This window comes from Leptodactylus fuscus, chromosome 8 (genome assembly GCF_031893055.1).
Source record: "Leptodactylus fuscus isolate aLepFus1 chromosome 8, aLepFus1.hap2, whole genome shotgun sequence".
In the NCBI taxonomy this organism is placed as follows: Eukaryota; Metazoa; Chordata; class Amphibia; order Anura; family Leptodactylidae; genus Leptodactylus; species Leptodactylus fuscus.
The window spans coordinates 60,972,533-60,998,104 of record NC_134272.1 but is presented as its reverse complement, the minus strand read 5'-3'; the positions used below and the strand labels follow the sequence as shown (position 1 = coordinate 60,998,104).

The 25,572-nt window shown below is 43.7% G+C and overlaps 1 protein-coding gene across 1 annotated transcript in view; it reads left to right on the top strand.

Moving 5' to 3' along the window:
* The first annotated feature begins 220 nt into the window (after positions 1–220).
* SESTD1 (SEC14 and spectrin domain containing 1) overlaps positions 221–25,572 on the top strand; it is an 89,333-nt gene continuing 63,981 nt past the window's right edge. The window contains exons 1-2 of the mRNA XM_075286073.1: positions 221–334; positions 18,122–18,202. Coding sequence (XP_075142174.1) covers positions 18,148–18,202 — 55 coding nt within the window. The 5' untranslated portion in view covers positions 221–334; positions 18,122–18,147. The remainder of the gene's footprint in view (positions 335–18,121; positions 18,203–25,572) is intronic.

Genomic DNA, 25,572 nt, shown 5'->3' with positions numbered 1-25,572 from the left:
ACATCCACAGCAGCAGCAGCAGCAGCAGACACGCCCCTCATTCCCTAATTCCCTCCCGACCGCATCACTTTCATTGTTTCCATGTCTGCGGTCGCCAAGGAATCGAAGTCCCAGGTTCCCTGAGGGGCGTGGCGGAGCGGGAGAGGACTTCACACGTGGATTGGGCCCAGCCAATCAGCGCTCTCGCAGCCGCCTGGCTTTCCCTGACGCCGTCCCCTTTGTGGGCGTGGCCTGGAGAGATGGGGGTGCGCTGGTGTGTAGTGGGGAGGGGACGCAACAGGAAGTGTGGAGCGTAGCTGCCGGAGCCGCCGCCGCGGTCGCTGCCTCAGCTCATGTAAATATGGACGGGGACGTGTGTAACGGGGATGGTGGCTGGGGAGGGGGAACGGGCTGGGGCTATGCGGGCTGGGGACGTGCAGGCTCGGGTATGGAGCTGCTGGCTGCAGGGATGGCTCGGTGAACAGATGCTGCCTGCTGCATGTGATTCTGGGATGAGCAGCCAGGTGTGAGCAGCTTGTGACAATGGCAGCTTTGTATCCGCTGCATCCAGCAGCATCCCCCTGATTGCCCCTGTCCCCTCTGCTGCCCTCTAGCCCCTTTCCTGGGTATCACATGTACTGATCAATCTGGCCACTCACAGTGAGATTTTCTGATTGTGGATGATGTCAGATCGTGACGTCATACAATACCCTGGTTATGATGTCATATGATGATCATGAATGTTTCTATGTAGTGGGGTGTATATGTCATTGAACCTTACTTATAGCCCTGGGTGTATGGGCTGGCAGGAGGGGTGATGTGGTCTGCTCATAAGTTTTGCTCATGTTGATATCTCTCTGTTATCCTATCACAGTTTATTTTATGCCTTGTGCTACATTCACATCTGCGGCAGAGTCTCCGATACAAATCTTGTACGGAAAGGTCTGCAAGTGCAGTGTTTAAAAAACCGTTAATAATAATGGACACCCATTAGATCCCAGTATAGTGAGTAGGGGGCGTCTTGGGATCCGTTGTTTTCCGTTCTTGTGGTCCTGTGACGAACCATCAGAATGGATACCCTGACGCAGATGTGAACTCAGCCAAAGAAAGTTTTACCCCAAAGTAAAGATTTTGCTAGTTAATGTGTTCATATATGGAGGAAGGGGTGGCTGACAACTGCTATGTCAGCTATAATGTGACCAGAGGGGTTGTCACCCAGATGCCAAAACTTACATAACTAAGAAACCATCAGTATATACTACTGACTTAAAGGGGTTGTCCGGTGTCAGCAGATAGCTGTTCTGGTTTGTATAATAAAAAGTTATACTATACTCCAATATACTCCCTGTATCAATTCCGCACTGCTTTCTAGATCTCTGCTTGTTGTCATTCATTGTTTACTTCTAGTGGATACAAATCAGTCCATGGTCATGTGATATACAGTCCATGGTCATGTGATATACAGTCCATGGTCATGTGATATACAGTCTATGGTCATGTGATATACAGTCTATGGTCATGTGATATACAGTCTATGGTCATGTGATATACAGTCTATGGTCATGTGATATACAGTCTATGGTCATGTGATATACAGTCTATGGTCATGTGATATACAGTCTATGGTCATGTGATATACAGTCTATGGTCATGTGATATACAGTCCATGGTCATGTGATATACAGTCCATGGTCATGTGATATACAGTCCATGCTCATGTGATATACAGTCCATGGTGATGTCATGGACACAGGAGCACAGTTATATAGTTACAGTGCAGTAAGCAGAGCTCTGTCCTATAACGAGCTGTGCATCTGTGTGTACATCACATGACCATGGACTGTACGTCACATAACCATGGACTGATTTTTAGCCCCTAGAAGTAAGCAGAATCCATGACAGCAAAGCAAAGATCTAGAAAACGGAGAAATTGATACAGAAAGTATATTGGAGGATTGTATAACTTCATTATACAAACAAAAACTTAGCACAAACTGGAAAACCCCTTTAAATAACTGGTGACTTTAATGTATGTTTTCATGGGACGGACGTACTGTGGATTTGTCACAGATTGCTATTAAATATTCCTGGTGTAGAAATACCCTAAGGCTAAGGCCCCATGTAGCGAAACGCGGGTATAATTGACATGCTGTGATTTTCAAAAACCCCGCTTTTCCTCTGTGGATTTCTAGCTGCAGTTTGTAGATGGGATCAGCCAGACTCCCACTCACCTGGCATGTACTGTAAAATATAGCACTTTTTTTCTATGGCGATTTCACAACGACTAATACACTGTTTTGGCAACAAAGGGCTTCAGCCTAAAGCGTCTCTGATGTTGCCTCTCCTGACTTATCAGGTTTAATAAATATTTGTATAAAACAAACTATTCTGTGTGGGGTCTGGGTGTCGGACCCCAACAGATCACTTACTGAGGACCTATCCTGTGGACAGGTCATCAGTATGAAAGTTTGGGGCCAGACAACCCCTTTAATTCAGTAACCTGACACAATGTCACACTTGTCAGTGGTACCGTTGGGTCGCAACCAGCCACACGTTGTTGTCCTGTCCTGTATCGAGCCTCCATCCCTCTAACTGTTTGACCTACTTAGCTTTCTCACATTTGGTATCCACTTTGCTTGTGCATAGACAACATATTTTTGAGTGTGATTCCATTTTCCACTTGAATGTTCTGGCTTACAGTATTGGATACAGTATTTGGATCTACTTGCACCACAGACATCTTATAGGAAATTGCTTTGGTCCGTGACTGTTCATAGTAGGTCCCAGCATTGGTTTATTTAGGAAGAGATGCCAGGAATCTGTTCCTTCAAGATGAAGTGTTTGTTAAAGGCATCGGCCGCAGAGATGGCATGCCAGGAAAAAGTTCCTTCTTAAAGTTTTTGTTCAGGGGCTTGTATTCCCAAATAATATTCAGTTTTGCTCTGGTATTTCTGTTTGGTCACATTCTGTTTATATGTAGTATCCTTGTGTTAGTCTCCAGTTATCTTCTTACCTGGCTGTGTCTGAAGATGGATGTCTTCAAAGGTTATTGCTTTGTATTATTGTAATTATTATTGTTATTTTAATGTATGGCTGACGATGGTGGTCTTTGGGGGCTCTACTAAGCACCGAGCTGATAGACCACCCCAGTTTATCTTTTGATATGTCACATGAACCCTAGTTGGAATAAAAGGCCTTTCTAACCCCAAATGGAATTTCCATACACAGAATAGGTCATCAGTGTGTGATCTGTGGGGGTCTCTGATGCCCAGACCCCACAAAGGTCATCTGTGCTGGAAGTTGGTGCAGTCTATTATTCAAGTAATAAGAGTGGTGCTGCAATTCCCTGGGATTATTTGTATGCAGTGAATGGGCCTGCGGCGCCGGTGCTGCTGCTTGAATAAAGAACCTGCACGCACTCCCCGTCCACAACAGCAGATATGTGCGGGATCTGGCGGTCGGACCCCTATAGATCACTTACTGATGTCCCATCCTGTGGCTTGGTCATCAGTAAGAAAACTCCTTTTGGGGTCGGAATACACCCTTAGGCCATGGCCCCAGGTAGCGGGCCGCAGCAAAAAGCGCTGTGGGAAAAATTGTGGCGCCAGACCTCTGCAGACTTTCCGCTTCCATTATACCTATGGGTAAACCGCCATCGTTTTCTTAGGTATGATTGACATGTTGTGATTTCCAAATCTGCAGTGGTTTTGGAAATCGCAGTATTTCTGCTGCATGTTTTTTTTTTTCCTGCAACTTGTGAATGGGATTTCACACAGTATATCTGTCGCGGCCAAACTGCGGCGTTTACGCCACGTGGAGCCCTGGACTTAAAGCTTCTTTTACAAATGGCTGACTTAATGTAGAGATGTCTGTTTCTGGAGATCATTTCCATACGTCATGGGCTGTTTTTAAAGATTGCTGTAGCATACCCTAAAGCTGGCCATACGCAGTAGACTTTTGTTGGTGGATTTTGGTCATTTCGGCCAACAATCAGTTCTTTAAAATAAATAAATAAACTTTGAGCAATCACTTTCGTGAACTCTATTGGGAGGCTTTTTCTTTAGGCTGATTTTGAGGCGGATTCAGCATCAATATCAGTGCCAAAAACTCTGTGTGCCCTGACCCTTATGCTGTAGATCTTCCACTATGGCAAATCTGCAGCCTCTATGTCTCTTATGGGCTTAACCTTTTACAAGTGATAGTATTATAGAGGGTAATATATAAGTCTCAGGGTCCTCTAGAATTTGGTTCAAGTTTAGTTTTCGGAATCATTCACTGTACATTGTCATATCCTTTACTGTGCCATTGGTTCCCTAATATAAGTAGTGTTGTAACTTTTACAAGCCCTCGTGGCCAGGTAGTCGCTGCTCCTAATAAAATACTGCTGAGTTGTCAGTATTGCTATAGATGTGCTAAGGTCGCTAGATAAAGACTGGCTGTAACTTCTTAAAAATATTTTGCTGGGGTGTGACGTCTGTAAAGAGTCCGTCTAAGCAGGTTCATAGTAGTGGCTCTTAGTCTCTTCTACTTCTGCAGAAGAAAGGAAAGGAATACCAGCGATAAAATCTATCCATCTATCCATCTATCCATCCATCTATCCATCCATCCATCCATCCATCCATCCATCCATCCTTGGTATGTTTCTATAATAACATGTAAGGGGCAGGACATATCGAATTCTCAGGAATTGCCTTGTGATCTAGCAGCAGTAGACTATTTTCCCACTGTAGTCTGGATTTCATGGGTTTATTCAGTCCAACTTCTAGAGTCCTTACTGAAAATGAATGCATGGAGTTCAGATACCAAGCTGTGTTTTCTGGACCAAAAAGATGGCTCCCATTGAAACCAATGGGAGCCAGTCAGTTCTTTTTTCTAGGAGCCGATTGTTCCTGCTCCCAGAAAAAGAAGCAACATTCTCATTCTTCAGGCGGTGAGGTGAAGACACTCCCTTTCATTGGGGCTAATCCAGACTGGATTGCGCGACTGGATGCCGATTCACTACACCCGCATCCAGTCGCAGCTACTCATTTCTTGGTCCGGAAACTGAGGCGGCTTCCGCTTTAGTTTCCGGACCAAAAACCCTGTGTGAACCCGGCCTTACCCTCTTCTTATATACTACTGTTTATATGTGCTTAGGTCCTTATGGCTGACCGATATTCCTCTCAGCTAACACATACACATGCACACTTTCCTTGACAGATTTTACATGTATTCTCAGTAGTGGAGTAAGACCCTGTCAGACTCTTGTTGGGAGCTTATTTCCCTTCAGATAAGATAAGATAATCCTTTAATAGTCCCACAATGGGGAAACAATAGAACAGAATATTTGAACATATTAAACTTAAATGTCCTCAGTGATGTGCGGTATTATACACCGCTAGAAAGCCGACACTGCGCTGAATTCACCGGACTGTTGGCTTTCCTGGTATGCGCCCCGATGCTGCTGATATCAGTCCTGAAAGGAAAGGCTCCAATATCTCCCCAGTGTCAGAAGGGCAGGCCATACAGTGTCATGGCTGGGCTGTGAGTAGCGCCCCCTCTGACAGTACAAGTCTTTGGAAGAATACTGTGAGATGGGTGTGCTGCTCTTTTGGACAGAGACAAAATTCGGACTTGCAGAACTTTTGCTCCATCTAAAAGTGCAGCAAGTCATCCCCACCCCCGCATCATATAATTGGAAGCAGCACTCCAACCCCTGGGTCTATCTGCCCACTCCTTCTTGATTTCACAGGACTGTAAGTACCAGAGCTGTGGGGGCTGGCAGCATTCATCTCAACCACTGCTCCATTCAGATGGGTGCAAAAGTCCCCTATTATACCCTACTTATCAGTGGGGGGGTCTCAACAGTTAGACCCCCCACGGATCTGCAAGTTGTCCCTCATCCATAAGATACAGGCCAAATGTTGCAAAAAAAAAAAAAAAAAAAAAAGCCAAATAAAATACTGCCTTTTGCAGTCCCAGCAAAGTAAACGAGATTTAGTTTATTCTCATCCAGCAAATTGCAGACAAAGCTGCATTTCGGAAATTTTACCAAGTTTTACCCATAAATTTATTTTGATGGGGATCAAAAATGAAACATACAGAAGTAAATCTATGAAAATCATTTGTAGCATTTTTGCTGTTTTCCTCCCACGTTTCTGCAGTTTTTTTTTTCTTTAAAGCTTCAGTTTGCTATATGTGGCCTTAGCCTAATGTGGGAAAATCACTTTAAGGCCGGGGCCCCACGGGCCGGTAACGCCGTGATTTGCCCGCGGCGTTGTACAGTGCTGGCAAAGTGGATGGGATTTATGCGAATCCCATCCCCACTTTGCGGAAAAGATCACAGCGCGGACACACAGTGATTTGCAAAGCCTTTGCAAATCGCAGCATGTCAATTATTTCTACGGAAACGCCGTCTGTTTTCCCGTAGATATAATAAGAGAAAGTCTGCAGAGGAAAACTCTGAACTTTCTCTCAAAAGCGCTGCAGAAAGAACCGCAATTCTATCACGCAGCGGTTCTTCCTGCAGCGCTTTATCACTGCGTTTATGGCCCGTGGGGCCTAAGGCTGAGGCCCCATGTTGCGAAAACACAACTTTTTTTGTTGCAGTTTTGAGCCTAGACCAGGAGTGGATTGAGCAGAATGTAATATAAGAAGCTACTAGATATCTCCCATTCCTTTAGTAGCCGTCCTTGGCTTTGGCTCAAAAAAACGCAACAAAATCTGCAACAAAAAAAAAAGCTGCGTTTCCGGATTGTTGGGCCTCAGCCTATTGCTGAAAACACACATGTGGTTTTTTGAGCCAATGCCAGAAGCGGATGCAGCAGGAAGGAGAAATAGAAGCACCTTCTTTATGATTCCCATTCTTTGTAAATCTACCTTTAACTTTGGCTGAAAACTCTGCTTTAAAAACTGCACCAAAAACTGCATGTGTGATTGCAGCCTTACTATGGTTAATACAATATCCTTCACAGTTTTTGGTTTCATGACAGCTTTCCATGTATGTGGTTTACAGACAAATGTTCTGACACCGGAATGATCTATGGCTACCATTACTGGTTATGTCAGCGGGAGGAACTGTGCGAATTGTCGTCTTATAATTAGCCAGATATGTTTCTTCCGTAAACCATGCGTCTTGTGTGCTGTCACTGAGGACTGCTTGTCTCCTCTGTCTTTGCTGGTGTTAGAAGCGTGCCCGCGGCCACACGTGAAGCCTCTGACTGCTCAAGCCTTTGTTTCTATGCCCTTTTCATTGCTCGCTGTGCTTCCTGTTTTTTAGAGCTTTTCATTGTGTTTTATTAAAAAAAAAAAGACCCTATTTACCGCCCTTTGTTAATAGGGCAGCTTTTATCTATTTATATGGTGCCAACAGGCAGCACAATAGGAAACTAAACACGGTCATGGATATACATAGGCCTTCATTATAATGTGCAGCGCATTCGATGCAGGCATTATATGGTTAAAAAGAAATAATGTGACCCTGTAGCACGCCCACTTTTTTTTTTTCGCCCAAAGGAAAAGTGTTCCCATGTTGTCTCTCCATTCTCTAATGAATGTTTCATGAATGTCCCTTGTAGGTTAAATCAATTTTGATCCCATCGTACCCTCCCAGTGTTTCCATTATGCAGCTGTGCTGGGGGACCGCACTTTCCAATTAAAGTGTCCCTGAATCAGGCGGCGAGGCCGCCATCCCGCAGCAGGTCTGCTGTCGATTTCCTCTCCAAATATTTAGTATCTGGGTTTTGATATGAAATGCTGTTTGTGCATAATAAGTGTATTCTCGCCATTGTTTGTGGAGGAAACAAGTGATAATAAGGAGGGGGGTAGCGTCCGCTCGGCTGCAGCTTTGGCTGTGACTGTAATAACACTCATCTTGAGAGCTCGCTGTCCTCCCTATAATTATGGCTGAATTATGGCTCTGTTTGGAGATGGCCACCGGTAATGGGATAATCGCATTAAATCTTTAATGTCCTTTGGAGAGATCGCAGCACAATTCTGTGGACATTTATGATTCAGAGATTTGTGCACAGTCCATTGTATGGTGTGAATGGCTTTGTATTTGCAGATCACAATATTAGCCTCTTGTATGGTCGGGGGGTTATAAATGTCACTGGTTACCATTTATATTGCCCGGTTTCTGCAAAATCTGGCCAGGGCTCAATGATGTTTATTATCATGTGTTGGTTGGAGGAAAGTTGCAGCTTATTGAGGCCTTGCTTTTTCCCATAGAGATTGTCTTGTTTGGCTTATGTCCTTAGTCATGTTTCAAGGCTCTGGAGGAGATATGATCTGCATACTTTTTTCCATGGAGCCTCAGGTTCTGGTCCAAATGACGGCTAGCCGCGACTGAATACCAGTGCACTGCAGCGGCATCCAGTCGCGCACTCCGCTCCAGATTAGGCCCAATGAATGGGCCTAGCCGGGAGGAGGGAGTGTCTTCAGGCCGAATTGCGACGCGAAAGGGCCTGAAGAATGAGCATCTCGGCTCCCTGAAAAAAACACCTGAACGGCTCCCATTGATTTCAATGGGAGCCGTCTTTTTGGTCAGGATTTTGAGGCGAAAACAGCTTCAAAATCTTGACCAAAAAGCCCCGTGTGAATTCACCCTGCGGCTACATACACCACCTGCCTCTCCCCAATGAGAACCTGTTACCCCACACCCCAAAGAGAGTCAAAGTCATACAAGACAAGACAATCAGAATTCTTGTGATTTTTAACATATCGTCTGAGATCTTTAATAGGAGTGCCACCATTTTATGGTAATTACTACAATACGAAGTAATTTGGCCAAAAGACAACTCCCAAGAATGCACACTCAGCTCCTCAGTCTTCCCTATACACATGCACACTCGGCTTATTGGACTTCGGCCTCGTTCACATCTGCGTCGGTATTCCGTTCACTGAACGGACTACCGAACGCATTGGCAAGCGGTGTGCAGTGAAAGCACACAGACCCCATAGACTATAATGGAGTCTGTGTGATTTCTGTATGGTCTCCGCACGAGTCCTGTGGACAGGAAAGTAGATTGTGAAGTACTTTTCTGTCCGCATGTTCCATGGGGAGACTGCGCAGAAAACACACCGATCCCATTATAGTCTATGGGGTCCTTTTGCTTTCGCTGCACACCGCTTGCCAATGCGTTCAGTAGTCCGTTCAGGGGGGTCTCCATGTGGACTCCCCCGAATGGATTACCAACGCAGATGTGAACGAGGCCTCACCCATACTCATGGACACTTGGCTCATGCCCCCCCATACAGAATCGGCTTTTCAGTCTCCCCTATCTCCATCCTCGGGGTACATAACTGGAAAGCCGACAGTGTGCCCAATTCAGTAAGTGAATGCAATCGTGTTGCGACTGCTACTTTTTTCAGGGTCACATGGTGATTGTTAAATGTGACACCATGGTGACATACAAAGTTGCTGTGTAACCGTCGTTTAAGTGTCTGACTGTCAGAATCTCCCAGAGATCACAAGACCTCTCCTTGTGTGGCCATGTTTTTTTTTTTGTTTTTTTTGTTTTTTTTAAGTTGTGAAAGTCAAGAAGCCGAATTCTGTTGACTTTCTGGTTTTGTGTCTGTGAAAGGTTTTTACTGTTGGGTCACTATATAGTCACATGGACATCTATCCTGGTACATTTGTCTTCTACAATTCTTTAGCCGCACCTTTGCTTGTTTGACCCAGACAGTAAAGTAAATAACCATTCACACCAGTGTCATAAAGTTGTTAAAAAGTCTCTAGATGGGATAGACGCCTTTCTGCAGACTTTGGAAGGCTGTTAGACCCTTCTCCTGGAACCTCTTAAGGCTCCGTTCCCACGGAGTAACGCGCCGCGCATTCAGACACGTGTACACGTGTCAGAGTGTGAGCGCTCAAAACAGATCCCATTCACTTCAATGGGTGCTGGCTTACGGGAGCTACACATTGAAATCAACAGGAGGTTTTTTAACCCATTGATTTCAATGTGTAGTGCGCATGAGCCGGCACACATTGAAGTGAATGGGAACTGTTTTGAGTGCTCACACTCTGACACGTGTATACGTGTCTGAATGCGTGGCGCGTTACTCTGTGGGAACGGAGCCTTAGATGTTTTTTATTAGTTGGGTTACTTCTATACACATCATTAGAAAACAGTCCAAAAAGTTTGGAGTAAGTACGAAGTGTCTAGGCCCTTCTTCAGGCTTCTCAATAGCAGGGTATACTAGTGATTGAAGCCATTGTATGTCCTAAATAAGGTCACTGTGCTTTAGGCTGGCTGCACAATTTTTATGTATTTATTTAAATTTTATCTGCTTTTCTTGCCAAAAAAGCTGAGCGACCAGATGTCATAGTTTAGTCAGTAGTAATTTATGAGCAGCCCTACAAACGTTGCTGTTTTTTGATTTGGCGTTTTTTTTTTTTTTCCTTTCAAAACACATCATGGTTTGGGTCTGGTAATTTTTTTTTTGTGCATTACTTTCTATAAATTTGTTTATAGAGAAAAAAAAAGTTGTATAAGGGAAAAAAAAAAAACATAAAAAAGGGCAAGACCAAAAAAAAATTCCTCAAAAACGACAGAAAATACGAGCAATACTGGCTTTTATTTTAAATGCCAGGGTAAGAACTGCGTGTTTTATAATACCAGGGCTTCTGTAGTTGCGCCTCAACAATGGGACACTTCAACTATCCCGTGATGACTTTAAGGCCAGTGCCCCACGGGCTGGAAACGCTGTGGGAAAAATCACGGCGTTATACCGTAACTGCAAAGTGGATGGGATTCATGCAAATCCCATGCCCACTTTGCATTTAAAAGTGCAGTGCGAACACGCTGTGATTTCCAACACCGGAAATCGCAACATGTTAATTATATCTATGGAAACGCCAGTGGCTTCCCCGTAGATATAACTGTTACAGAAAGTCCATGGAGGAAAACTCTGAGAATGTTCTGTTCAAAGCACTGCGGGAAGAACCACGATGCGTTCCAGCCACGTTTTTTCATGCAGCGCTTTAGCGCTACATGTCATCCCGTGGGGCCTTAGCCTAAGTGAGCTTTCCTACGAAAATAAGTCATCCATGGAAAAGGCGATAACTTGCAGGTCAGTGATAAGGCGACTGCTCAGCCCCCTCCTTCAATCAGGAGAATGGGGTAGTTTGAGTGGAGCAGTGGTCGGGAAGCTCATGCACATCTCCGATTCGTTCCATAGAAAGCCAAACACTGTACTATCTTCTGCACTCCCATTGAAATGAATTGAGCGGTACACCCTGCCTGACCAACGCACCATTCAGAATGGGGGTCATCCGTTCTGATCAGTGGGCGACTGAACAGTGGGGACTCCCACTAGTCTACATTTTATCCCCCATGGAAATCCCCTTCAGCTAAGCCCCCGCATTGCAGAAAAGCTGCTTTTTTTGTTGCAGATTTTGCTGTGTTTTTTTGAGCTACTGCCGAGATTGGTTTCAAAAGGAAGTTCTTATACTATTACCTTCTGCTCAAAATCGGCAACCAAAAAAAACTGTGTATTCGCAACGTGTGGCCTCAGCTTTAAAGGGATTCTACTGAATTAAAGAAGCGTGTTTAACCTGTGAAATTAGATGAAAAAAACCTGGAGAAGGACAGATTAGTAAAAGCCCCTTTTCTTCTGGCAGCCGCCTTACTGGGCATCTGCATATGATCAGTAGGGGTCCTTTATGGGGTACATTTTATAGCTCAGTCCTTTGCATTAAAATGCAAAAAGATTACATAAAACAAAGCCATTTAACCAATAGCGTTTTCCATCTGCGGAGGTGCCGTGCGCTGATGAAGAACACGTGTGGCCTTTGTAACGTTGATTTTGTACTTTATTCTGCATTACCACTAATAACAAAGGCTTTTATGTCTGTCTTCTGTGATGTTGGCTTCCACTGATGCCAGCATAAAAGGAATCCTGGATGACAAAGCAATACATTAAGTGAAAATAAAAGAGTGCACGGTGCCGGCAATCTAATAATAAATCATTTTATTGCTTCGCTAAGTAAGTGCTGCTTCATCAGACCTTAAAATAATGTTTAAGGGGAAATACTCCTAGTGTGAACTGTGAGCTGAGAACTTCCCTACACAAGGATGTATCCTCATTGCACCCAGCAGATTGATGCATCGGTCAAAGGGATTGTCCAGGACCGAGCAAAGTAGGGTACAGGATAGATCCTCAGTATTGGGTCAGTTGGGATGCGACTTCTGGACCTCACACCGATCAGTGGAAGCTTTATACTTGGTGTACGCCCGGACCCATCTCTGCTCCTATTCATGTGAGGTTATGGACTCTAGATTCTATGGACACGTTGATCCAGGGTTTTTATACTGACTGCCAGATTGGAGTCGAGAAGGATTTTTTTCCCCCTAAAATGGGGCAATTGGCCTAAGCCTCTTGGGGTTTTTTGCCTACCTCTGGATCAACACTGTAGGGATTGTAGGGTTATAGGTTGGACTGATGTCTTTATCCAACCTCATCTAATATGTGAATGGGAGTAGAATTGCAGTTCCCCGCACCACTGCCAGGTCTTATACAAGTAACCTGCTTTTCTACAGTCCTCAGCTCAATTGCAAGAGCAGGTGCCATATGGTATTCCCAACATGGCCAGGATTTGCCGTAAGTGTATGACAGAGGTGGGTCTTGTCTCTCGAGAAGGAAGATCCCCCATGGCTTACTTGGTGAGACAACCGATGGCCATCGCTTCTGGGCAGAGAAGGGATATAAGCCAGCTGACTTATTTTGGTTACTTTTTCTCCAACCATAGTAGCACATGACAATGTGTAGTCTGAGATTTCACTAACCTGTACACTGATAACACACAGACCTGCACCACTTTTTTGTGTCTGTGGTTTACGGAGGCGATGCGGGGGATACTGACATTACTTAACCCTGCGGTCTGTCATGTCTGGATTTCTCACTTCTATATTCTGAAGTCATAATTTGTGGTCACTTTTTATGGAAGGCTAAAAATATAAAAATCACCTGTTTTGAGCTTTTTTGTGCAGTATTTTTAGATTCTATTCTTCTCGCCATTTTTTTTTTAACCGTTTCATCACTACATGGTAGTTATTCACCAAATTGCTGCCTGGGGGCTTCATACAACGCAAGTCACAACTGCAATGTAAATCAGATGTGTCACTGGGGAGGGAGCAGTATTTTTACTTGGTTGTGATATAGCTTTTCAAATGGCACTTTGATGCACTTTCAACAGGTTCCCTGGAGTTAGTGCTTGCAACGTTTGAGCACAATATTTAAAGAAGTTGTCAGAGGAATTAAGATCCAGTAGACTCTTCATCATGGACTTGGGTGTTCCGGCCTGGTTCCGACCCCTGTCTCGTGCTGCTCCCTCCCCTCATCTCTGACTATAGTGTGAAATTGAGGGAGGAGTGGAGCGCTGGTTCCAATCATGTCACAACCAGGCCTGAAAATACCAAGTCCATCATCAAAAGATCACTGGATCAGGTGAATTCAGCTGGACTCCCTGGACTACTCCATTAAAGGGACGTCTGTCACCAGCCTATATTAAACCAGTCACTGTACGTTGTAGAGAGCATGTTGAGCACCATTATACCTTTAGATAGTCTCGTAGAGGCATTTTCCCCCCTGATTTTGGAAATGTGCAAATGAGGCTCAAGTGCATGGCGGCTTCCAAGACTGAATACAGAACCCTTGGAGGTTCGGGCACACCCCCATTGGCATTACCTTTATTCTGGGGAAAACTTCTGGGACATACATTCATTTATCCATAAGCCTCCTTTCACCAGGCATATGAAGAAGGCACATCTAAAGGGGTGGCACATTTGGTGAATCATTGTGTTGCCTCTTTTCCACGAAATACTGAAACTAAAACGGCAATATGACTCGGCAGCAATAAATGAGCGGGATGTTCTGTCCGCATCGGGCTTTGAAAACCTAATAATGCACCGAACTGCGGAGAGTAAGACTCATAGAGAACGCATTTATGCAACTTTACATTGGCCTATCTCAAATAGGAACTGATATCAGTTACATACTTCAGGCCTATTTAACACCACCTTATGCTTGGTTCATACCTGTGCTCGGGTTTCCGTTCTTCTGGTCCACTTGAGAACCAAAAAATGGAAACTCCATCCGCTTAAAAAGTGCGGATCCCATAGACTGTAATAAAGTCTGCCAGGTTTTAACTTGATATATGCGGAGAGAAAATTGCTGCTTGCAAGCTGCAGAATGGAGGACAGAATCCTGGAACGGAAACCGAGCGCTAGTGTGAATCTCGCCTTACATATACAAGTAGATGAACACTATGCTGCACACAGTGACAAACCTGGCGTTCAGTATCTTCTATTATGTGACGCTGCTGTTGGTTTATGCAAATCTTTTAAATTAATGATCATGTCCCCCCCCAAAAAAAATAATAAATAAAATAAATAAAATAAAACACCGAAATATTTAATCTGTGTTTTATAAATTGCCCTATGAAAACCCATTTTAATTCCGCACTTTGTTACTTTGAGTGCAACCACATGAAGTGGCAAAATTCTTCTCTGTGTGAATGGGCAGTATAAAGCGCCAACATATTCCATAGCACTTTACAGACGTGGTCAATTACCGTCTCATAGGGAATTTAGATTGTAAGCCCTCTATTATTATGTCCTTGGAATGTGGGAGGAAACCGGAGTACCTGGAAGAAACCAACAGGATACAAAGAGAACATACAAACTCCTTGCAGATATTGCCCTTGGTTAGTTCATCACATGACCATGGACTGTATATCACATGACCGTGGACTGATTTGTATCCACTAGAAGTAAACAATGTCCGACAACAAGCAAGAAAAGTTGTGAGGAATTGATACAAAAAGTATACTGGAAAATTGTACAACTTTTCATTATACAAACCATCACATTGGTCTCTCAATGTTTGTCTGAAAATGGACAACCCCTTTAAATTTCACCTACATCCAGTATGTTACAGAATTGCTAATAATGAGTGGTTCCAAAGATGGAGATGTCAAGTAACCTACAATGTAGTATTAAACCGCTTTCTTCTTAATTTCTTGTGCAGTTTTCCGAGGTTCTGCTGTTTTACCAATTTAACTCGCAGAACTATGGTAATGAAACGCTGCCCCAGAGGTTGAGCGCTCTATCCATGCTTGCCAACAGCTCAGCGGTGGTGCCCAGGAGCACAGCTCTGCATTTGTACGAAGGACTATAAATAATTCTTATGTAGGTTTGTTCGCTGAGACGTTACTTACACAACGCCTTTGAAACAAGACTTCAACATCCTGTGGGTATAAACTCTATAGCCACTAATGATATTAAAGGAGCGCTCTTCCCAATGTTTTTTTTTCTTTCTTGCACCCTTTCCCTGAATCTAAAGGGGTGTTTCAATGGTGCAATATGTGTAAAAATCGTACAACTTGAAGACCTAGTATGAGCGTAACCCGGCCAGAACTCTGCACTTCTATAGATTACGGACGCACCTCTTGTCCTTGGCTATTAGCTGATGTTTGTTTCCTGGGAAGGCTTTTGGCTGCTTGGTGTAATTTCCAATTAAAGTAAATGCCTGTATAAATTTTGTAGTAGTTGTGGATTTTTATTGGGAAGTAAAACCAGTTTAGTTTCCCATTAAAGATTTAAGATTTTGCCAATAATGCAGAATAATCACGCTGACTCTTCTTTTCCGTCCAGGATGTCAGGGAGAGATATAGATGGGGCCTGCACAAAACCCGCAAGCCTCTTCTTATTGCATACAAATCGGACAGAGAATAGCTGTGTATACAGAGAATAGCCGTTTTACCACGGCCTTGGGTCTCCATGAAGGCTTACCATGGGTTAATAGGTTTTCTGGGAAAAAGTGTGGTGATGATCTAACTTAATAATGTCAATGGGGGAGGGGGGTGGTCCTATGCCTGGCCCCTCCACCAACCAGCTGCTTTTAATAGAGCAGCTCTGTTCCACGTGTAGTGGCTGAACTGAGTCACTGCAACGTAGCGCCCAATCAAGTAAATGGGAGCTGATTTGCAGTAACCTAGTCTGACCACTAAACAGAGAACAGCGCTGTCTGCTTCCTGCTCCGTTCTCTGTGTATCAGTTACCGATATCACCTATTTGGTAGGGGTGCCAGGCATTGGGCATAATTAACCTTAAAAAAAAACCAAAAAAAAACCCCTTTTATAAAAAGACTTTTCCTCGCTGAGGGTACTCAGCTTTCCTTGGATTGGATTTCTCGAGCGAGTGATAGTTTAATATTAATGGGTTTATATAATGTCGGTGGCTTGATGAGATTTGTCTTCAGTTGTTCTGCTGCATTACTGCAGAAAGCTGCGGAGCTGGCAGGTGCTTGGGACAGCACATACTAAAGTTTACTGGCAGCAGGAACTCTCGGAATTTCTTTCCTTCAGCAAAAACTGATAGGTTTTGATAAATTTCTGTCTGTAAAATTCGACCCACTTGCGTTTCATTCTCGCTTTAACTATTTTGTACGTTGGGTATGATATCTGTGTATACTTGGGTATTTCTGACTTATACATGCCTACTGCCTGCCGTTTCTTATCGTGCTACTTAAAATAGTGAAGGGCACAGTAACCTCATGTAAGAGCTTTCAGCAAATTGTCATCTGGGGTGTCTCCATCTGCGGGGAAGCCATCACTTTGAGATCATGAGGGTTCGAACTATTGACAGTCTCATGATCTTGAGAATAAAGGGTGTGAATCGGATTTGTGGTCTTGTTATTGTTTTAGTCCAAGTGAACAGAACTGGCTGTAGGGTTGAGGGATCGGAAAAGATTGGATTCCGATCCCAATCTTTTTTGGCGGGATTGAGGTTTCACGCAAGTTCCCACATTGCTTTTCCCACAATGATTGGCCAGTAGCCAAGCTACTAACGTGAGACCTTGATCCCGCCAAAAAAGATCGGGATTGGGATCCCATCTTTTCCGATCCCAATTACTCAACCCTAACTGGCTGCAATTTTTTGTATAGGCGAATGGGTGGGAGCGCTTCTCAAGAGGGACGTCTTAATGCCACTTGGAATAAACAGTAAACTTTGCCACAAATGTGCAGCAGAATACACATGGGTAACATGGGAATTTTACTGCAGATCGTCCACGGCTGTCACAGTCTGGAGTGAAATCTGAAGTGAAAGTTCACTAAGAAAATTAACATTGCAGTAGTTTTTTCCTCTTATGGACATAACATTATTGACAGCCAAGACAAGCCCGTTTTTCACTGTTGTGTGCACGGAGCCTTAAAGGGGTGATCCAGGACTTGCATATTGATGACATATCCTTTAAAATAATTAATTTCAGATTAGTGGGGTCCAGAGCAGCAGCCATTTAACGGCACAATCAGTGGTCACATGGCCAGATTAGTCAAATGCTGCAGCTTCTTCAACCAGCTGATCAGTGGGGGTGCCAAATGTTTATCCATCATCGATCCACTATTGATAGCCCATTCAATCCATAAATCTTAATCCAATCCATCCGCCTATAGTAAGCCCCACAAAAATTTACGTAGCTGCCTGCTCTCAAGGGTGGGGGGGGGTGGGGGCTAAGTGCACAGGAGCGAGCCTGTGTCTGTAGCTGTTCCTGTGTCTGCACCACACATGTGACCTAGCTTCCTGCTCTCAGATAAAAGATAAAGGAGGGGGGAAACGAGTGCTGCTTTCTTATATAAAGCAGTCTAAATCCTAGTGGGCTAAAGGACCTGGTCCCTTAGCCCACTAGGATTTAACCGACTCTATATAAAACAATCTAAATCCAAGTGTTGTAGGACCTTTGATGACATCACAGGCCCTTCAGTCGTCCCATAGGATCATGCTATGTGGTGGGCGGAGCTAAACTGGAGGTAGTCGGACAGTATGGCTTTGCATATGAAACACCGCCCACCAATTGACGTCAAAAACCAGGAAGTAAGAAGTCTTTGCAGCAGCGAAGACTGGTGAGCAAGGGACATGGGAATACCCCTTTAAGAACAAAAGGTGAAGACCTTTCCGATGTCCTACTAAAATCAACGGTTTTGTATTGGAATTGGAGAAATCCCAGTACTTGCAATTTTGGTGTCCGCTTTTTATAGTTGCTGAAATTTCATGTTCCCGATAAGGGCCAGTTCACTCCTCAGCCCTTCGCAGTCGGTTCTCTCTTTGCCTTTAGGGATTATTATTTACGGCTTTTATAACGTTCCTTTTATTTGTTTCAGAGACCTGTGATCCATAACGAGGAAACATGGACGCCACTGTGATCTTACCGATACTGAAGAAGAAACTGGCCTTCCTCTCAGGTACGTTCTTCTTCTCCGGCCACGGTTGTGGATTTATATGAAAAGTAATGGAGTATGAGTATGTTGTTCATTTTCCCTCTTGCAGAAAGAGGATTTTCAGAAGCTTTTGTGCGCAGCGTTTTACTACATCTGTTAGTGGTTTTGGCAGAAGGATATCTGAACTTGATTCTACAGATTGTTCCAGGGCAGGTGTTACATATACACAGCAGCCATGTTTTACACCCTTTGTTTGGCGATAGTTTCCAGACTCCCGTCCAGTAGAGTTTTCTTATAAAAGCCTTACAGAAAAAAGTCAGAGCATTCCCTTTGTATCTTCAGCAGACAAACATCTTTATGCTGTTTGGATCCAGTTACATTATTGTAGTGTGAACGAGCATAAAACCCCCCAAAATGAACATACCCTAAATACAAGGAGACATTCGCAATGCCATAAATATACCAGTAGTGTAATGTGTGTGGCTCTAGTCTTATTGCTCCTACACCATCTGTAGTACAAGGTACACCGAGTCATAGGGTGGCAGCCATAGAAGGCTGAGGGGCGGTTTTGTACCTAACTTGAACTTCTGCAATTGGGTAACTGCACAAATAATAATAAAATGTTATTGGAAAATCTTGTGACTTGTCTTCTGTGATGAGATATCTTGTTGCAGTAGATTAACCAGTTCGGACTAACCCTGCTAGATCTGTACGTTTGCTCACAATTTACTATGGAGACTGTTGCAGTCAGATTGGCATTGTAGACAGGTTTATACATTTAGTACGGGCTCTCTGCATGCTCTGCAGCCGCGCTGCCTCAGTCATGTCCGGTAGCTATGCACATAGCCAGTATTAAAGGAGTATGATATTGATAATCTGTTGGGATAACTCGGGATAGGTTATCAGTATTACATCAGTGGGGAACTCAACAGATTGAATAGGCTGCAGCTTTTGCACATGTGCTGTGGCCTCTTTACGGTAAACCAATCACAGCGCCATATATTGTATAGTGGCTGTGTTTATTACTGCAACTCAGCGTCATTAACTAAATGGGACTGAGCTGTAGCATGGCCACTGGACATGATGTTACCTGACTGTGAAGAAGTGGAACTTGTCCAAGCAGCTGATCTTGGTGTTAGACTTTACTCATCTAATCTCAATGGTCTGTCCTAAGGGTAGGTCATCAGTATCATAGTCCCGATAAATCCCTTTAACATTTTTTTAATAGCATTTTGTGGTATGGAAACTCTTCCGTGGGATCTTTTCCGACAGGTTAGCCTTTGCTCTCAGTGAACCATGCTACGGTTTGCTAACCTTTGCATGTATGGGAACACCCCACAAGACCTGCCATGTTGGAGGTGCAAGCACTCAGTGGGCTAGTAGTCAGATCCTCATGCTTGTCCAACAAATCACCTTCAAGAACTGGCTTTTACCTTGCACCCTAACATACCCTACACCTTGGAAAGTGCCGCTGTATTCCATAATATTCACTTTCCCTCTTATATGGAATAACGTGGAAGTTTTAGCAACTGGACGGGTGACTTTTAGTTTCTGAGGAGCTGACAACGATGTATATGGCTGCGACCATTGTCACTAAGCCTAGTGAATGTTACAAACCTTTAGTATTACCCCCACAAACTCATGTGAAGTTTCTATTGTTGGCGGTGTTTCCCTGTAATTCAATGCACTGCTGTACCCCCTGTTTTACATTTGTGTCTTTTACCATTTATTGTTACTTTTATACTATTTTATGTGGCAGTTTTTTCCACTATCATTACTTAGGTCTAGGTTTAGGTTGCTGACAGTTTTGCATGTATTATATAGATTACAAGAAAATCCGATATAAAACAGGACCCTTTGAATTTTAGGGAAGTGACAGCTTGTTTAGGAATGAGTCTTGAAGTTCTGGACGTGTCTACCCTGCCAAGTACAAAGCCATAAATCTCTGTTTTTCTTTCAGCACTAGGAAGAGGTTAGGCCGTGATGGTGTGATAGCTGTGCTCGGCTTTGTAAATGTGAGACTGTGCTGAATACTTATTTTCATGTTCGGTTTTAATTGAATACATTGACAATGATTACTTATTGCCTCGGTTTACACTGTGCTTTTTTACATAAAAGCTACATAAAGTTTTTAGTTGCAGTAATGAATAGTGCATATTACTGTGCATTTATCTATATACTAACAGCCACTGAATAAAAAGCCTATGGCTTACTGTCATACTCATACGTGATCGGATCCAGCCTTCATCCCTGGGTCACTCCGCGACTTCCCTCCTCTCCTTTTTGCACTCCTATGCTATAGAGGTTGGCTTTACTATAGTTAGCCAACCACCATAGCACATTAGTTACCTGTTAAAACAGGAGAGGAGGGAGGGGATTGGTTCCAATAACGTAACCCGGGGGTTGAAACCAGCCTAGAACCTCTGGGCCCAGCATGAAGAAACCTCCAGAGGTAGTAACATAAATTTAACCCTTCAGGCAGCCCCTTTCAAGAGGACACATCATGGCCTCACTGGGTGTTTTGCAGATTATTACCTAGCTATTCATGCACTTAACTTAGCACTGTTTTTAATTTTTGTTGTAGGTAACCCCTAAGCAGAGATATCAGTGCCGTTAGTTTCAGGTACCAATATCTCTATACTGTTTGGGACGGTCTTTACAGTCCAGCCTCATTGTTGGCAGTGGAGCACGCCCCTTTCACAGTACAAGATTATACAAATGTACTATCAGAGGAGCGCTCCACACCACCCAGCAATGATGTAAATCTATGAGGTCGGCCATCCTGACATTACAGTGATATCGGTAGCCGAAACTGACAGCACCAATATCTCTGCTATGGGGAACAAAAAGTGCACTGAATCCAGCTCCTTACTTGTATGCACAGGCATGTATGTGAAATATGGTCACATATAATGATATGAATGTAGCTTAACTTAGAACTACTTAAAGGAGTTGTCCAGGCTAAACATAATCTTGTAATTAATCCATAGAGATAAGAAAAAAAAACACACTCGTCTGTTCCCGATGCTCCAGTGTCCTCCCAAGGTGGTCCGTTCCTGCAGCCTAGCTGCCTTCTTGCTGTGGACCGTCCAGGTTCCCTTGTTTTTGATGCCGCTGATTGGCCTCAGCAGTTACGTGCTGCGAGTACTTCATATAATAAATCTTTATTAAGCACACAGATTTAAAAACATGAAAGCCTTCGATGGATAGGCATAATAAATATACACCAAAAATGCCCCCTGTATATGAAAATGGCCTCCCCAAGCCATACAACTCTCGTCCCCTTTCATTCCCAAGTTTTACACCTTTGACCATTGATAAGTTGTTCTTATTTCTCCTAATTTCCATTGAAGTACCAAACAACCCAAGAGAAAAAATTAAAACGGGTAAAACCGTGTAATATAGCCAATGTTTGTTAAAGGGGCTCTATCAGCAAAATCATGCTAATAGAGCCCCACATATGCATGAATAGCCTTTAAAAAGGCTATTCAGGCACCGTAAATGTTATATTAAACTACCCCCCCAGTTTTAAAATAATACCCTAAAAAAGAATGTGATCTACTTACGCATTGTGCAACCTTGGCGGGCATTCAGGGTGTGTCTTCTTCTTCATCCACGCCTCTTCTTCCTCCGATGTCCTTGGGTCCCGTCTTCCTCCGGCGCTCGCGAGCGGACACTGATATAAAAAAAATGGCCTGGGCACTTGCGCAGTAGCATGCGGCTTCTACTACGGCTACTGCGCAGGAGCCCAGGCCATTTTTTTTTTTTTTTATCAGTGTCAGTTAGCGAGCGCCGGAGGAGGATGGGACCGGAGGACATCGGAGGAAGAAGAGGTGTGGATGAAGAAGACGGCGCACCCTAAATGCCCACCCAACGTGCACGATGCGTAAGTAGATCACATTCTTTTTTAGGGTATTATTTTAAAACTGGGGGGTAGTTTAATATAACATTTACGGTGCCTGAATATCCTTTTTAAAGGCTATTCACGCATATGTGGGGCACTATCGGCATGATTTTGCTGATAGAGCCCCTTTAAATCAAAACCTGCGCTCCCTGTGTTGTATGTCAGATCAATACGCGATGGGTTTAGCAGCAGGAACATCCTCCTCCAGTCGTAAGAATGGGTGGTGTTAATTCTTACCTTCACTTTCACGGCACAACTGATGATATGTCATAAAAGTAAATTATGGGGCCGCGGCTTTATATTTAGCCGCTTCACCTACATGTGGTTTCTATTTCTTGTAAAACTTTAACATCCTCTTTTAGGCTGGGTTTCCAATTTCAGGTTTTGTTGCTGTTTTGAAGCCAAAACCAGGAGGTGGTTAAATAAAAGCGTAATAGTAGCCCCTCTGCGATATGCTTTCTGCCCCTTTATGATCCACAACCGGTTTTGGTTTCGAGAAACGGCAACAAAAAACCTGAACATGGAAACCCAAGATGGGCAAGTTAAGGAGGACAACAACAAGTCACTCCTCAATGTCTACAGAAAGAGACCATAGGAAGGAATAGGTGTGTTCTTCCTCCATAAGCGTGCACACTTGTCACTTTAGCATGTGTCTTTCAGTTAAAGGGGTTGTGCCATTATAATCACTTAATCCACAGGATAGGGGACAAGTGTGATGCTGGGACTCTCAGCCATTAGGAGAACGGGGCCCCAGAATTAGAGTATAGTTTATTGTGTTTGCTCCTGTCTAGAGAACATTAGTATGCATAAGGGCATGTACACATACCCAGACGTGCGTCTGTCGCCTCACTGCAACTTTGACACAACCTGATGTTACGGCCACATTTAGTCACCATCTGTCCTTTGGCTTGTCTGTACAATATCCAGGCTTACTATTGTGTTCCGCTAATGCTATTGCTTCATTATTTCTTCTTACCCTTATAAAATACAGAGCAGATTTCAGTAGGCCCACACTGAAGTGTCTCAATGACGTAAAATAGCTAAAAAAATAACTTGTTCTGAGCCGACATTATTTTATGACATTGTAAAGTTGCCAGGAGAAGTGTACTGTGGTGATATAGACCAAGGACTGACGCCAGCGTTCTGGGCCGCTATTCACTTAGTGTGAGTTATGTGCAAAAATGAAGGCGATTGCATTGAAACGCTGCACGAGGCGTCTGTTTGTAGATTTACAATGACAAATAATGTCATAAAATCCCGTTTAATTCTACATCTACCGATCCAGTCGATGCTGCATTATCAGAGTTTCCATATTTTCAGATAGACTCAAGTAAATAGGGAAAAAAAACTTCATCCAAGGGTAATGATCCTCGAGGAATGCATAGCGTCCAATGAAACTTGGTGCTCACCCCAGAATGCAATAACTTGTCATGAAATATGTTGTCCTGCTCCTGAACTTTGGGTGTTGGTTCACTTGGCCACTGAGCGCACTGTCGGCCTCCAAATGGGACAATACTAAGGCATGTACTACTATAGTATGATGTGATGATGGAAAAAGTGTTCTAGTAGTTATATGATATTCAGAATAAGAAAGTCGTATTAACCCCTTCCCACTTGCCTCATGTTAATTTACTGTACATTACACTGAACGATCATATCACTGAAAGAGCAGCCATATTTATCTGGTGTTAGGTGAAGCAATGGTTCACGGCAGGATGCAGACAGGCTCAAATAGTATACGGTGGATGCTACACGGGTACAGGATACTAATAAAGCTCCAACCAATATGATATTTATGACTAGGATTGAGCCGATCTTGACTTTTCAGGATCGATTTTAAAATCCGATTTCCGATCATTTTTCATTCGAACCCGATCTCGATCCCAATTCCAATCCCAATGCAAGTCAATGGGATTTTTTTTATTAATCGGAGATCGGATTTTAAAAGCAATCCTATTCACTATACAGCATGGAATCTAACAATTGTTAGAATACACGCTGTGTAGTGAATCACTAAAGTAGCCAGAGGATTTTTTTTTAATCCTCTGGCTACTTAGTCCCCCCTGGTGTCCACTTGCCTCCAGAAATGGCTGGTCCGGTGCCTTCTTCTTTGCTTCGCTGCCGCTCCACGCTGCTCCCTGCCAGGTTAGGAGAGTGTGGGCGGGTTAGGAGAGTGTGGGCGGGTACTGGGAGGGGAGACATCACGTCTCCCCGCCCTGTACCCGCCCACACTCTCCTAAGCCACAAGCCCCGCCTACCTAGCGCTTTAAACACTAACCTAGGAGGCGGGGCAGCGAAGCAAGAAGAAGGAGGGCACCAGAGCAGCCATCTCTAGAGGTAAGTAGCTGCTACAGATGTTAGTTTAGCCTCCCATTCCAATGAATGGAGGCAGCCGGCGCGCAGGGGGTTAAGGCTGTGTGCTGGCTGCTTCCATTCATTCCTATGGAACTGCAGCGGAGCCTTCACACTGAGTATACAGCGTATACTCAGTGTGAAGGCTAAGCAAAGCATTGTGGGAAAAGATCACCGATCTCGATCCCACATAAAAAGATAGTGTTCGGAATTCCGATGGCGATCGTGAAATTTTCTTGATCGCTGATCGGAATCCGGTCTTTTCCGAACACGATCGCTCAACCCTATTTATGACCTATCCTCGGAGGCAGTGATCTATATCAATATATCATATATTCCCAGAGAACTCCTTTAACTTTATATATAATTTGCTACAGCCTAATCTCTCATCGCCAAAGGAAACAAAAGCCATTGGACAGCCATTAATAGAGTTGAGTTGATGTCATGTTAAACTTTGCTACGTCTGTACATTATATTACAAAGCATACTGCTATTTGAGCGTATGACTTGAAAGGCGTTTGTCTAGTTTGAGCAATTGGGCTGCTTGCAAACACGTGGCACATCTGAAAGCGAGTGATAGGATTTGTCCATACGAGACACAACACTTTATTCTCTATCAAAGGAATAAACCTCGAGCCATTTAGGAGCTTGTAGGCGTAAAAACTGGTATTTTGCCATTGACGTCTGCAGTAAAATGCAGCTAACTGCAGGCTTTTGTAGTCTGTCTCAGGTGGCTCGGCTAATGAAATCCGGAGACTTCTGCAGAGGAGAATAGCAGATTGTTGATGAAGTGGCGGAGGTTTTTTTTTTTCTACTAGACGCAGCATAATTAACAATCCAGCCAAGTACGGCTACAAAAGCATCCGACAGATTGTCTCTGCTAAATTGCTTCACGTAGGCCCGACTCCGACTAACACTGACAAATGTGTTTAAGCATCACCTATATCACTTTGCAGAACATCCCTCCTCATACTGTATGTAGATGTGCCAAACATACTGTCCTCGCTAGGAACATCTTGTAAGAACCGGTGATGAGAGGGATTTGTCTCAATTGTTTTGAGATGTCAAAAGTAAATGTACCTCTACTCCTAGTTACACGTCAGACTCATCAGGGTTTCTTAAAACATATTGTTTCGAT